Below are 12,264 nucleotides of genomic sequence, written 5' to 3'. Positions count from 1 at the left end.
AAAAGCCCTATTTTGAGTATGCAAATAGAATTTTGATGGTTAAAAAAATGGAAGCTCCTTTAGTATTCACTAGCACTATTCCATTCTATGAAAGGATTTTTAAAAATTATGACGATTCAAACAAAATATCAATATTTATTATTTGGCTAAAAAATGATCTATTTCTTAAAATTATGATATATGTGAATTAACAGAAATTTCTTTTTGCAAGCTTGTATTCTGAGCATAATATAACTACTTAATGTCCAATTTTAGTGAGATTCATTAAATTTAATAGGAGGTTCAGTTAATGAACGAGAAAAGTTGTTTCATAGCCACGTGAACCATTCATTTTTCTTTTTACCCCACCTCTATTTTACTGTAGTTTCCTTTCTGGAGAAGCAGTTTTCCAGTAAAACTTTTAACCGGATGAAAGAATAATATTTTTGCTTATGTATTCGCGCTTTGCGCACATCCGGAACGGTAACCACCGAATCGCTTGCTCTCTGGCGAGATGAAACCGGCTGCTGGGCTTCGGTGGGTAGAAATTGTAGATGCAATGTTTCGGGTCCTGCCTGCTTCCTACCGGGCTGCAAACGTTCGGCGAAAGTTTCACCACCAATGGGTTATTGCAAGTCAGCACAGCATAAGAAGTAGCGGTGCTCTTTTGGAACTTTAAAACCGTTTTAAAGTTTCGCATGCTCGTTGCTGCCGTGAAACATATTTTTAAACGGCGGAGAACTTGGACTCGAGTTTAAGAATTTCAAGGCGATGTTTCAGGTGAAAAGTGACTCACCATGGGTGTCAGGTACGGTTGATCCCCGGAGATTGTTACCTCTGGTTTCGTGTAATAAATTTCTAACAAAACGGAAACTTGTTGTGAACCTTATAGCGGTTTTCCTTGCAGATGCTCTCGATAAACTTTGACTTGCGATTACAAGAACACGGTGGAGTGAGATAAAGAAATTCAATATGTTTAATACGGTACTATTGCGGATGTTTTTAAAATTTCAGCAACTGACAAAGTTCTACCGCAGTGTTGAAATCATTGAAGCATGTGAATGCATTAAAGTGAAACTCTTTAGAGTCAAATCTCAAAACAATCTCATCCCATTTTTCAAAGGCACATATCTCCAACAGCAAGATGCCGGAAAAACATTTGTTCATTTTCTGGGTTTTTCGCGAAAGTTTCGAATAAATTTCTTTGAACATTTCTAAATAGGTACATCCGAGGAAATTCCGAAGATTTTTTTCTGTGGAAACTCAGAATAGTTTGTATTGGAAAGTCAATGGTTTGTTTCTCAAATAAAAAAAACACAAAAATCGGTTGAAACACGAATTTCCCCTTTGAGAATTCGCAAAATTGTCTCATGAAAATGCGGATGAACTTCGGAAGAATTTCCCGTGAAAATTTAAAATAATTTCCTTTTTAAATTAAAAATCCTAAAAATGGCCTTGGATATTTTGCGTTTGGTTCATTTTTAGCTTTTCGATTAGATCGGTTTTTGCATTCCGTTATTATGTTATCAATAGTGAAAGTCAGCGGATCAATTGTTATAGGAGATATGATTTACTTACATGATTCTGTATGGGCGACACTTCGCTTCTTCGTGCAGGGCTCCCAATGGTGGTGCTGCCCTCGGTTTGATACGATACTCCTTTGGCGTGTCCATTTTGCGCGGTCAAAATGCCGAAGTTCGAGCTGCAACGGAATAATGGAACAGAACACGATAATCATGAGAAATGACCCCAAAACCACACCAGGCGCCGTACATTATCACTGGGAAGCAACTTTGCCATCTGCTACCCACAACTCTGTTGGCTGTTCCGTTTTAATGGTTTCTCTATAAATCTCAATATCGAGACCATTTTTCGACAAATTTGTATCAATTAATTATTTAGCTAGAGATGAAACCGGTGTGCTTCTATCGTTTACCGTCGAAAGGATGCCGACCGGAAGTCGTGAAATCGATAAAATACCTCCGAAGTCAGTTGTAGCAACAAACTGGTCCGGGAAAATCACTGCTTCTGTAAATGGAAAGCATTCCATTACATTCCGAAGGAGAAGCGGAAAGGGATAGCAACAAACGAGGTGAAAACTAATTTGGGGGAAAAGTTCCACCTGAATGGCTGATACAGTTCTACTCTACTACCTACTGTTCCTAATTTAATTTCTTAAAAACTCGTCGTAAATCACGTCAGTCAGTTCGTGTCTGTTCGGTTAGATATGTGGATCACGACCGAGACAAGCGCTGCTACTATCTGGTTTATAAGGGTTGGTATCCATTTTCCGTGCTCGAGAAGGGTGGAAGAATGGAAAAATCGCTATTCGGATGAACGTGAATGTTATCTTTAAGCGAGGGATTGCAGTGAATAGGATCGGTGAGATGTTGTCCAGATAAACCGTGATTCAATGTTGGACATGTCAGCGAAAGACTTGAAAAAAAATCAAGAGACGTGGTATTCAAATTAGTTTCAGTGTAACTGATGAACAGTGCAGCACAAATTGTTTCACTACTGAACATTTCACTGTGTTGCAACAAGGAAACAATCTTTGCGTATGTGCCATTAATTATAACTCTCTTGCAATCTAAAAAGCGCAAGAGGTGGAGCTTACGGAAACATCCTTTGATTGCAGTAAAATTGCAATAATGTTGCTAAATACTACAGCAGAAGAAAATAAAATAAAAATATAAAACTGGATTCGATTTATGGATCTTTGTGGTTGATAGTCCTTCACTCAACCACAGCACCATCCAACACTTCGAATTGACTGCATGTTGACTCACAATAAAAACCATACGATCATGAAGTTTTGTACTCGGGTTACTTGATTGCACCATCACAGGAAACAATGTGAGTTGTCAAAACGTTGAACGATGTCGTAGCGCTATCATCCATAGCACACAGTGGTTTCACTCCATTAGACGACCCAAGTAGGAAATGGTTGGGTGTTAAAGCTGGTGCTGAGTCGTCTTCTATAGGAACATGTGTCAGAGGTCGGGAGTTGACGGTGTTCTCCACTTCTGTTAACAGATTCCGCAGCACTTCATCGGTCAAGTTTCTTGTTCGGAGAATGGCTAGCAAATTCTTTTTCACGCAGCCGATGAGGCGCTCCCAACTGCCGCCCATATGCGGCGAGGAAGGAGGAAGAAAATGCCAACTGGTTTCTGCATCCACAAACTCCTTCATCATTTCTTCATGATCGACAGTACTCTCCGCTGCTTTGATTTCTCGGTTGGCCCCGACGAAATTCGTACCTCGATCGCTGTGAAAGGTTCTAGGTCTCCCCCTTCGCGATATAAAGTTTCTCAGCGCCATAACGCATGAATCAGTGCTTAGTGAATGGGCGACCTCAATATGAATTGCGCGGGTCGTAAGGCAAGTGGCCAGCATACCCCAACGCTTTTCTGCTCGGCGACCGACGACGATCTCGTATGGTCCGAAAAAATCCACGCCGACATGGGTGAAGGAGCGTGTGAAGGCATGAAGTCGAGCTGCTGGTATATCTGCCATGATCGGTACTCTTGGGATGACTCGGTGATTTTTGCAGCGTTGGCAGTTATTTCGGACATTGGTGAAGGTTGTGCGTAGCTTCGGAATACTGTATTTCTGTCGAATTTCGTTGATTACGGTCTCGTGGTTCTGATGGTGGAATTTTTGGTGGAAATGTGCAATAATCAATTTGGTGGTTGGGTGGTCACGTGGAAGGATAATTGGATTTTTGGCGTCTTCAGTTGCGTAATCGCAGTTGGTGATGCGGCCTAGCATTCGCAAAACTCCATTCTGGTCCAGCTAAGATTATTTTTGGTGCAGCGGACTTGCTTTTGGTAACGGTGTTTTAAGCGGCAGCGTCGGCTCATCCTGCGATCGTTGGAGAAGAGTGACTTCATCGGGATAACTTTCCAACTGTGCCTGGCGTAGTAGATATGATTCAGCCAAGCTTATTTCTGAGCTGGAAAGAGGGCAGCTTGTTATAGACTTCTTCAAGCGCTTCAATTTGCAATTATTGGAGAAACGTTGCACAAACGCAATTACTCGAACTAATCGACCCCAATTGGAGAAATCGTTCACTTGTACGATGGGATCGGATGCGGTGAAGTGTGCCATTGCACTAGGACGGAGTTCGAGGTCGGTGGTGCCTGAGCCTTTCGACGTGCGTGGCCAATGGTCTTCGGCGAGATACAGAAATTGTGGGCCATTGAACCATCTCGCTTGGGGCTTCAGATTTGGAAGTCCTTTCCATTTTGTTCCATCATCCGCAACGTTCAGATCGGTGGGAACGTACCTCCATTCAGTCATCTCCGTCAGCTCGAGAATTTCGCTAACCCGAAACGCTACAAATGATGAGTAACGGCGGTGGTCCGATCTGATCCAGCACAGGACATCTTGGGAGTCAGACCAGAAGAAACGACAGGTAATGTGAATCGTGAGGGCTTCGGAGAGTGTTCGGGCAGGTCGAGAGCCGATCAGGGCCGCCTGAAGCTCTAGGCGAGGTATAGAGAGGAATTTCAACGGCGCGACTCGGGTTTTGGCGGCGACAATTTTGCACTCGACAACATCCTGATGTTTGAATCGTAAGTAGCAGGTAGCCGCAATACCGTTTTCACTTGCATCCACGAACGTGTGAAGCTGTATGTCTCCGTAGTGGATGCTTGACTCGCTGATGTAGCACCGAGGAATGCTGATCTTTTCGATTGTAGGAAGGACTTTGAGCCAGGTTTGCCATCTTTCGAAAATGGTTTCGTTTACTTGGTCATCCCAGCCGATGCCGGAGCGCCAGACTTCCTGAAGCAGTATTTTCAAATACATTAGAAATTGGGCAATTAACCCTAGCGGATCGAACACGGACATAAGTACACGCAGCATTTGTCGTTTTGTTGGCCGGTGTTGTCTCTCCAGTTAGAGCAACCCGGCCTTCACGGAATTGTACCAGTATGGTAAACAGCTCGCTGAGTTGATCTGGTCCTTTGAGTAGCGCGGAGTTTAGGGATATTCCGTGGGCTACTGCAGCGGCGTCCCACACCATTCGGATCTTGCCTGGCTTATTGGTGTTCGTTACCGGAAATATAGGTAGATACCACGTCCGATGGAAATTTTGGGAACGTTCTTCATCGGTCACCTTCCTCGTATAGCCCTTTTGGACGAAATCGATGATCTTCTTGTTGAAGGCGTCCGCCAGTTGGAAGTCATTATCCATTCTCTTCTTGAGGCACTGCAGTCGCCGGAGGGCCATCGGAAAACTGTCTGGCAGCCGAATATTGTCGTAGCGCCACAACAAGCCAGTTTCGTAGCGATTCCCCTTCAGCACTGTGCGACTTTCGAGTAGATTCTGCGCTCGTTCTTCTTCTGCCGATACGAGACGTTTCTTCGGCTGAACAACTCCCAGGCTGTCTACTGCGAAGTATTCCTTCATCATTTTATGTAGGTCCTCGTCCGAAGACGGGCCGCAGGCGCAGATGTGAAACACAGAGTGTACTAAATTGGTGGCGTTGTTGTGACTCCCTCCACCACAAATTGTCCAGCCTAGCCGGGTTTTAACAGCGATCGGCTCGTGCAGCGCTCCCTCGCGGCTCTTTTTAACAAGGCTGAGGTGTTGATCCTTCATTCCGATGAGAATTCTTGGCCGGACATCTTGGTAGGAGGTGATCGGAAGACCTTTGAGATGTTGATATAGCTCAGACAACTCTTCGACATTGAGAGACTGAGTCGGAAGGAGTAATTCAGCAACTGTGCGCACTCCTTGCATGGTGTACATCTTGGAGTCGTGTTTTGACCCTATCTCAAGCTTGACACTCTTTGAGTCGTCCTCACGACGTTTCGCTCCTCCAGTCCAAAGCAAGCATAGCGGGGCCGCATCTCCCTCAAGTTGCAGCTCATCCGCAAGTTCCTTGTCGAGCAAAGTGAGCTCGGACCCGTCGTCCAGGAAGGCGAATGTTTCGATTGATCGGTGTTTACCGTGCAGCACTACGGGTAGGTAGTGGAACAACACCTGACTAGTGGTAATCCGATGTGCATGACATCCGTGCTCGCCCAAGTTCGGAGCTGATATAGGTTCATGACGCGGGTTCGGCGATAATTTTCTTGTGTCGGTCGATACAGTATTCAACGGCAGCGATGTGTTCTTCTGCTCGTTATGCAGCAATTCGTGATGCTTCAACTCGCAGCCATTCTTCCCACACAATTTGGCTTGACATCCACCCTTATGTTGGCGTAGACACCGGCGACAGAGGCCTAGATCTCGAACCGTCGCCCAGCGAGAATCGCGAGAGAACTCCAGGAAACGTTTGCATTTGGTGATCGATTTGCAGCTTCCTTTGCAAACTAGGCAGCTATCGGCTGCAGTTTTCGCGTTGGATGGCGCTGTAAAACGATGCCTTTTTGAGGCTTCCTCGGTGTGAGCGTTGACGAAAGTGTTGCTCTTCTTGGCTGTACGTGAGTCGTTACGCATAGCTTTGAATTCGCATGTGGTGTTCGGTATACTAACAGCACTAGCAGCTTCTGCTAGAGTGTAGAGCCACCTGCTGAAAGACGGTAAATTAACCGTGGGAAGCGATAGTCGATACTGCGCCCAATTCAACTTGATCGATGGTGGAAGCTTGTTGACGAGTTGGTGGAGGAAGGTCATATTGTAGAAGTATTCTTCCAATCCACATGCGTCCACGGTTGCGCAGAAGTTTTCAACGCTGACGGCGAAATCTACGATGGTTTCTAATTTGTCTTCTTTTAATGATGGAAGGGAGTTGATTTTCGACATCATCGAATGAACGATCACCTCCGGCTGTCCGAATAGCATTTTGAGCGTTGACATAACTCCGTTGACGTTCGATGGATGTAGCAGCCGGCTTTTGACTGCTTCATGCGCTCGACCCTTCAAGCTTCGCTGCAATCGAACGATATTCTCCTCTTTGGTGAATCCGCACAGGGTAGTGGTGCTGTTGAAGGTGGATAGGAACAGAGGCCACTCTTCTGGATTTCCAGAGAAGGTTGGAAGATCTTTTGAAACGGCTTGTCGGGCGGCCAACTGCTGGCGGGAGATCGGGTATGGTTCAGCTACTTCCTCTTGATCTTGGTTGTAGAATTGCTGGCCTCGCAACGTAGATGAATGAGGATGATTTTGCTGATGAACCGAATGCCGGTTCGAGACTGGGACGAATCGTTGATACTCTGGAACCGGTGGGTTACGTGAGAACCGATGCAACGGATCTACTTCCGAGCTGTGGACGATGGTAGGTGCAGCCACTCTACCTGAATAAGGCAACTGTGCCATGGAAAACCTTCGCGAAGGTTCAACTCTTGGGATGGGTTGATACTGTTCCTGTAACGGAGCTGTCCCGAGAGCTAACTGTTGCATTCCGGCACTCAAAGCCGGTGGATCTACGTTGTAGCTCAGCATGGACTCCGGTGCTGGGAATGGATCAGGGGGATTAGGCTCTGGTAGTGATGAGCGAGTACTACCAATCCGTGCAACTGCTGGGTTCCATAGTTGCATTTTACCAGCGTGCATGGTCGGTTCGATCTGGCTCTCAACATTAGAGGTGGTGGGCACACCGCGGGCCGCGTTAGTAGATGCGATCCAGTTCTGCGTTCTGCTCATTGATCCATACTTAGGCGAGCCATTTTCACTCATAGCTTGCTCCAACAGTTGATATTTCTGCTCCAGGAATGCCCTTTCCTTTTTAGCTTCCTCCGCTGCGATTGCTCGTTGTCGCTCTGCTTCACACCGCTCGACGTTCCGCATGTCTTCCAGCATTTGAAGCTTTAGCTTAGCGAGAGCTTGTGAAGATCGACTTGAAGACACCGATGAGGCCTTGGTTCCGTTTCGAGACGGAGACACAATCCACTGCAGCGAAGTGACGAACGGTGCTTGATCTGCTCCCTTGGGTTGGTTTGACTCGTTGGCGGCAAGCGATAAACCTAGTTGACTAGCTGTTATCTCAGGTCGCTGCGGCTGATGTCGTTGCTGTGGATGCTGCTGGTTCGATTTGGACGATGGACCACCTCGTTGCTGAAGAAAAGCCGCAGTAGAACTGGTTTCCTGGACACCTTTCGCAGATTCGCATTTGGCACAACTCCAGGAAAATTCTCTATCTGCTGCGTGACTCCTACACACTGGAAGTGATGCCATTTAGAACACACGTCGCATTGCACCATTTCGGCTGAATCCAGTCCACGACACACCTGGCATGTTCTTCCGGGATGAGACTCCTCCGGATCAGCCGTGACCACCACTTGCACACCACCATTTGCACCTAGATTTGCACTTTTTACCTCACCAACCACTCTTCCCGACCGTAGGGTTCGACTTGACATGACCGATTCGGATTTGACGCGAAATTCGTTTTCGTATATAAACGAAAATAATAAATTGTTGGAAATTGCCAACAGGGGAAGTTTTCCAAAATAATAACCCCGGAATAAAACGACCGTTGCTTGGGGTTTACGGTAAGGGGAGTTATTATTTTCCTGCAATTGTAGGAACTCGTTGTAGTGTACATAATTTATATATATATAGTTTTCCCAATTAAGTCTCATAGCGAATAAGGTAATAAAGATTCAGTGTAACTCACGTTTAGTCCCGTTTCTGTGTCCAGTCAATGTCAGTTCGTGAACCAGTCTAATGTCTATGTCGGATTCGTATTCAGGCCTGCACTTCAAACGTACTATTTCTCCGTACTATAATATTAGAGTAGATTTTAGTAATTGTATGATTTTTAGGTAGTTCTATGGTTTACCAATCTAGTTCATAAGCTCCAATGGGAAATTTAGGTTAAGTGCAAGTATATAATTTTAGGTTTCACTCCTGATAACTGGATTAAACTAAATTAGAATTTTTCAATAGGAATTCATATTTCAATGGGCTCGCAAATACCTGCCAAGTTCACTAGATAGCTAAAATAACAAATATTCACCGTATAATAATAAACTTCACTGCTTCTCTTTAAACATCTATCGTATTTACGACATGACCTGCATTTTTCTCTAGCATATTTGTTCTTCTTTTTCTCTTACTTCATGTACGGACTCACCGATGTCACCGTGTGGAATCTGTCATTCCGTCATACCTGCTTAAGGTACCTATCGGCGAGGGGTACAGCGACCGATCACATAGAGAGGCCAAAATAGTAGAGGCGCGCTGGCGTACGTTCGCCAACACCCAGAATATCCCAAAATTACATTACATTGTTCGAGTCGAAGCACACAAAATATCATAGCTAGCCATGACGAAACTATTATAATAAGGTACCGTTCATAATGTCTTGACAAAATGCATGCTAAACAGCACGATATTTACATTTTTTACTGGATTCGTTATATGTGGTAATTTACGAACAAATATTGGAATTTTCCCTTGTCATAAGACGAGTTTGTACAATCCCATTGAAATTCCACCACTTAATTTTATCTTGACAGATACGTATTTCGACCTCAACAGTAAGGCATCTTCAGTGTCTCGTACTTGGCCTTGGCCGTATTTTGGCCTTTTTCAAGGGTGAAATTTATTGTTTAGATTCGTTTGCCTTATAAAGGGTTAAACATGAAGACACATTCAACTTATCTGCAACTTAATTTAATATTAAATTTGGAAAGACGCATTGAATTTATATGGTAAAAAATATACAACATAATGATTTTGTTTCGTGTTTGCAACATGAAGTGCAGTATTCTTTGTTTGTTTGTTTCCAAATGTCAAACACGTACTGCATTGCAATATTAATGAAACATTGATCACAATTCGAAAGTTTTTGACATCTTGATGCAACTTTTTCGTGCTTTGATGTTTTCCCAATGCCTTTAATGAAACTGAATAGAAACAAGGTGCTTTTAGAAAGATGTTGCGTGTGCTACTTGGGAGGGTTTGCAGAATCACTCTCAATAGATAACGAACAACGATAAAAGAAAGGCAAAATTTGTTCCGAATCATAACAAGCCATGATAACATGTGCGTGTGTGTATGTATGTGCGCAAAATAAAACTCACTCATCCTTCAGGCACTTATCTTGATTCGATTTGTTTGTAATTATAGTTGCATTCGACGGGGAATCCTGTCCCATTGTTTTCTATTGAACTATGGTATCAAAAGTTATGGCCAAAATACGATTGATATACAAAAAAATACGCTAAGAAATTATCACTAATTTTTTTTAGTGTATTTAATGTACGAGAAAAGCACAAACACCGCTAGGTGGATCAATCAGGGTTTTGAGGTATTAGTTACGTTTCAACTTCTATACAATTTCATACTTTTCGCTCGATTTTCTACCCGCCGCTTCCACATCCAGGCGTTATCGTATATGCGCAAATTGTCAGTATTAGTTAACCGCCAGAAATTTGTATGGCGAAAGACATCTAACGTGGTTTTCTCAAAATTAGGAACTTTTCATGAAAAACTATTTGGTACCGGTTATGAAGAATGGTGTCCGCTACTACGCCTACCAAATATTTTTTCGATGAAGGTGCTTAATTTTGAGAAATCGAACCTTAGATGCCTTTCGCCATACTGATTTTAGAAAGTTAACTCCTAGTGTGCCGCTGTAAGCAGGCTCAAAGCAGCCGATTCTTTCTGTGCTTCATCGTGCTTTGTAAAAATGCTCCCTTTTACTTGAGGCTTAGGCAGTTCGATCTCACCGATAAAAGCCAATGAAAATCAATCAATAAGTTTCTCCCGGTGATGAAACCTAATAAACTCCCGGTGATGAAACCTAATAAACAAGGAATCCAATGAATCGACTGCTTTGAGCGTGCTTACAGCGGCACACTAGGAGTTAACTTTATGAAAACAGTATGGCGAAAGGCATCTAAGGCTCGATTTCTCAAAATTAAGCACTTTAATCGAAAAAATATTTGGTAGGCGTAGTAGCGGACACCATCCCTCATAACCGGTACCAAATAGTTTTTCATGAGAAGTTCCTAATTTTGAGAAAACCAGCGTTAGATGTCTTTCGCCATACAAATTTCTGGCGGTTAACTCTTGCTGGCTATTTTGTGCATATACTATAGCGCCTGGATGTGGCTGCGGCGAGTAGAAAATCAGCCACTGCCAATAATTCATTGGCAAAACAATGACAAACACGGTTCGTATTAGATCGTTTGGTCCAAGTAGGAACGTGTGAATTGTTGCGTGGAAACTTCCAATAAGTAGCGCCGATTTGTAGGAATATTTGAAAAACACCACTGATCGCAAAAACTGTCTCCGAACGCCGAACAACATATGAACAGGTTGAAATCGCTGTTATTTTCCCTGACTTGGTAAGATAGTTCCCACGCTATCAGCCAAGCCATTCCTGGGTAGACGTTAGGCAAAATAACAGCGATTTCAGTCTGTATTTTGCCGTTGTTGCAATCGGACGAACAAAAAAGTTGTCTTCACACGATAATAGGTACTGTAGGTACCGAACAGAAGTGTTTAGCCTTTTGTGTGTGGATCAATTCGGTCGAACGTTCATTGCTGCCTTGTGGTGTACGCGGATGCAAAAGAAGAACAATCGCATGATGTTTGTGAATACGGTGCAATTCCGTTTTCCGCTTTCCGCTTCCCGTCCAACATGGGTTGAGATTGACGGTTTTGTGAAACAGTTAGACACTGATGTTAATCTTATGGAAATTGTTTACAAAACGACTGAAGACCGGTATTTATTCGTAAAATTCATCACCACGGAAGCCATGCAGGATGCACTAAGGAAAATCGTGTTCCGCTAAAGTTTCGGTATTCGAGCGGAAAAGCTGTGGAAGTTCGGATGTTTTTTCCGGGAAGCAAGATATGTTCGGGTGTTTGACCTTCCTCCAGAAATACCGGACGATGATGTATCTTTGTTACTCGGACAATACGGTACAGTGGAGTATTCAATCCGCGAAAAATTCCCAGTGGATTTGGGCCTGGATCACTTGTACACGGGTGTACGAGGAGTGTTTATCGATGTGAAACATGAAATACCGCCGTCGCTGGAAATTGCGAATCACAGAGGAAGGATCTTCTACGAGGACCTAAGGAATAAGTGTTTTGAGTGCCGAAAGGAAGGGCATCGCAAAGATGCATGTCCTCTGCGAAGTAAACGGAGTCAGCAACCCAGGAAAATGAAGAAGGTGCCGAAGAGGAAGTTATCGAAGGAGAAACAATCGAAGTCCTAGACGAGGAAATTCAGAAGGAAACAGAAGAAGACCAGGATTCAACGAAAATCGTATTCAAAAATAAAACTGACCAATTGTGGTACGAATGCAAGGGTATTCTGAATTATACAGAGAAAAAAAAGCTACGAGACTATGCTGAGGAGCAACGGAAGAAGA

General features: G+C 43.8%; 1 protein-coding gene across 5 annotated transcripts in view; it reads right to left on the bottom strand.

Moving 5' to 3' along the window:
- LOC134210979 (uncharacterized) overlaps nucleotides 1-12,264 on the bottom strand; it is a 331,489-nt gene that overhangs the window by 102,583 nt on the left and 216,642 nt on the right. For all 5 annotated transcript variants that reach the window (XM_062687456.1, XM_062687455.1, XM_062687459.1 and 2 more), the window contains one exon: nucleotides 1,558-1,681. In XM_062687456.1, the coding sequence (XP_062543440.1) occupies nucleotides 1,558-1,681 (124 nt within the window). The remainder of the gene's footprint in view (nucleotides 1-1,557; nucleotides 1,682-12,264) is intronic.

The sequence above is a fragment of the Armigeres subalbatus genome, chromosome 2 (assembly GCF_024139115.2).
Source record: "Armigeres subalbatus isolate Guangzhou_Male chromosome 2, GZ_Asu_2, whole genome shotgun sequence".
Classification (NCBI taxonomy): domain Eukaryota; kingdom Metazoa; phylum Arthropoda; class Insecta; order Diptera; family Culicidae; genus Armigeres; species Armigeres subalbatus.
Note: the sequence above shows the minus strand (reverse complement) of the source record. Positions and strands in the feature narration are given on the sequence as shown.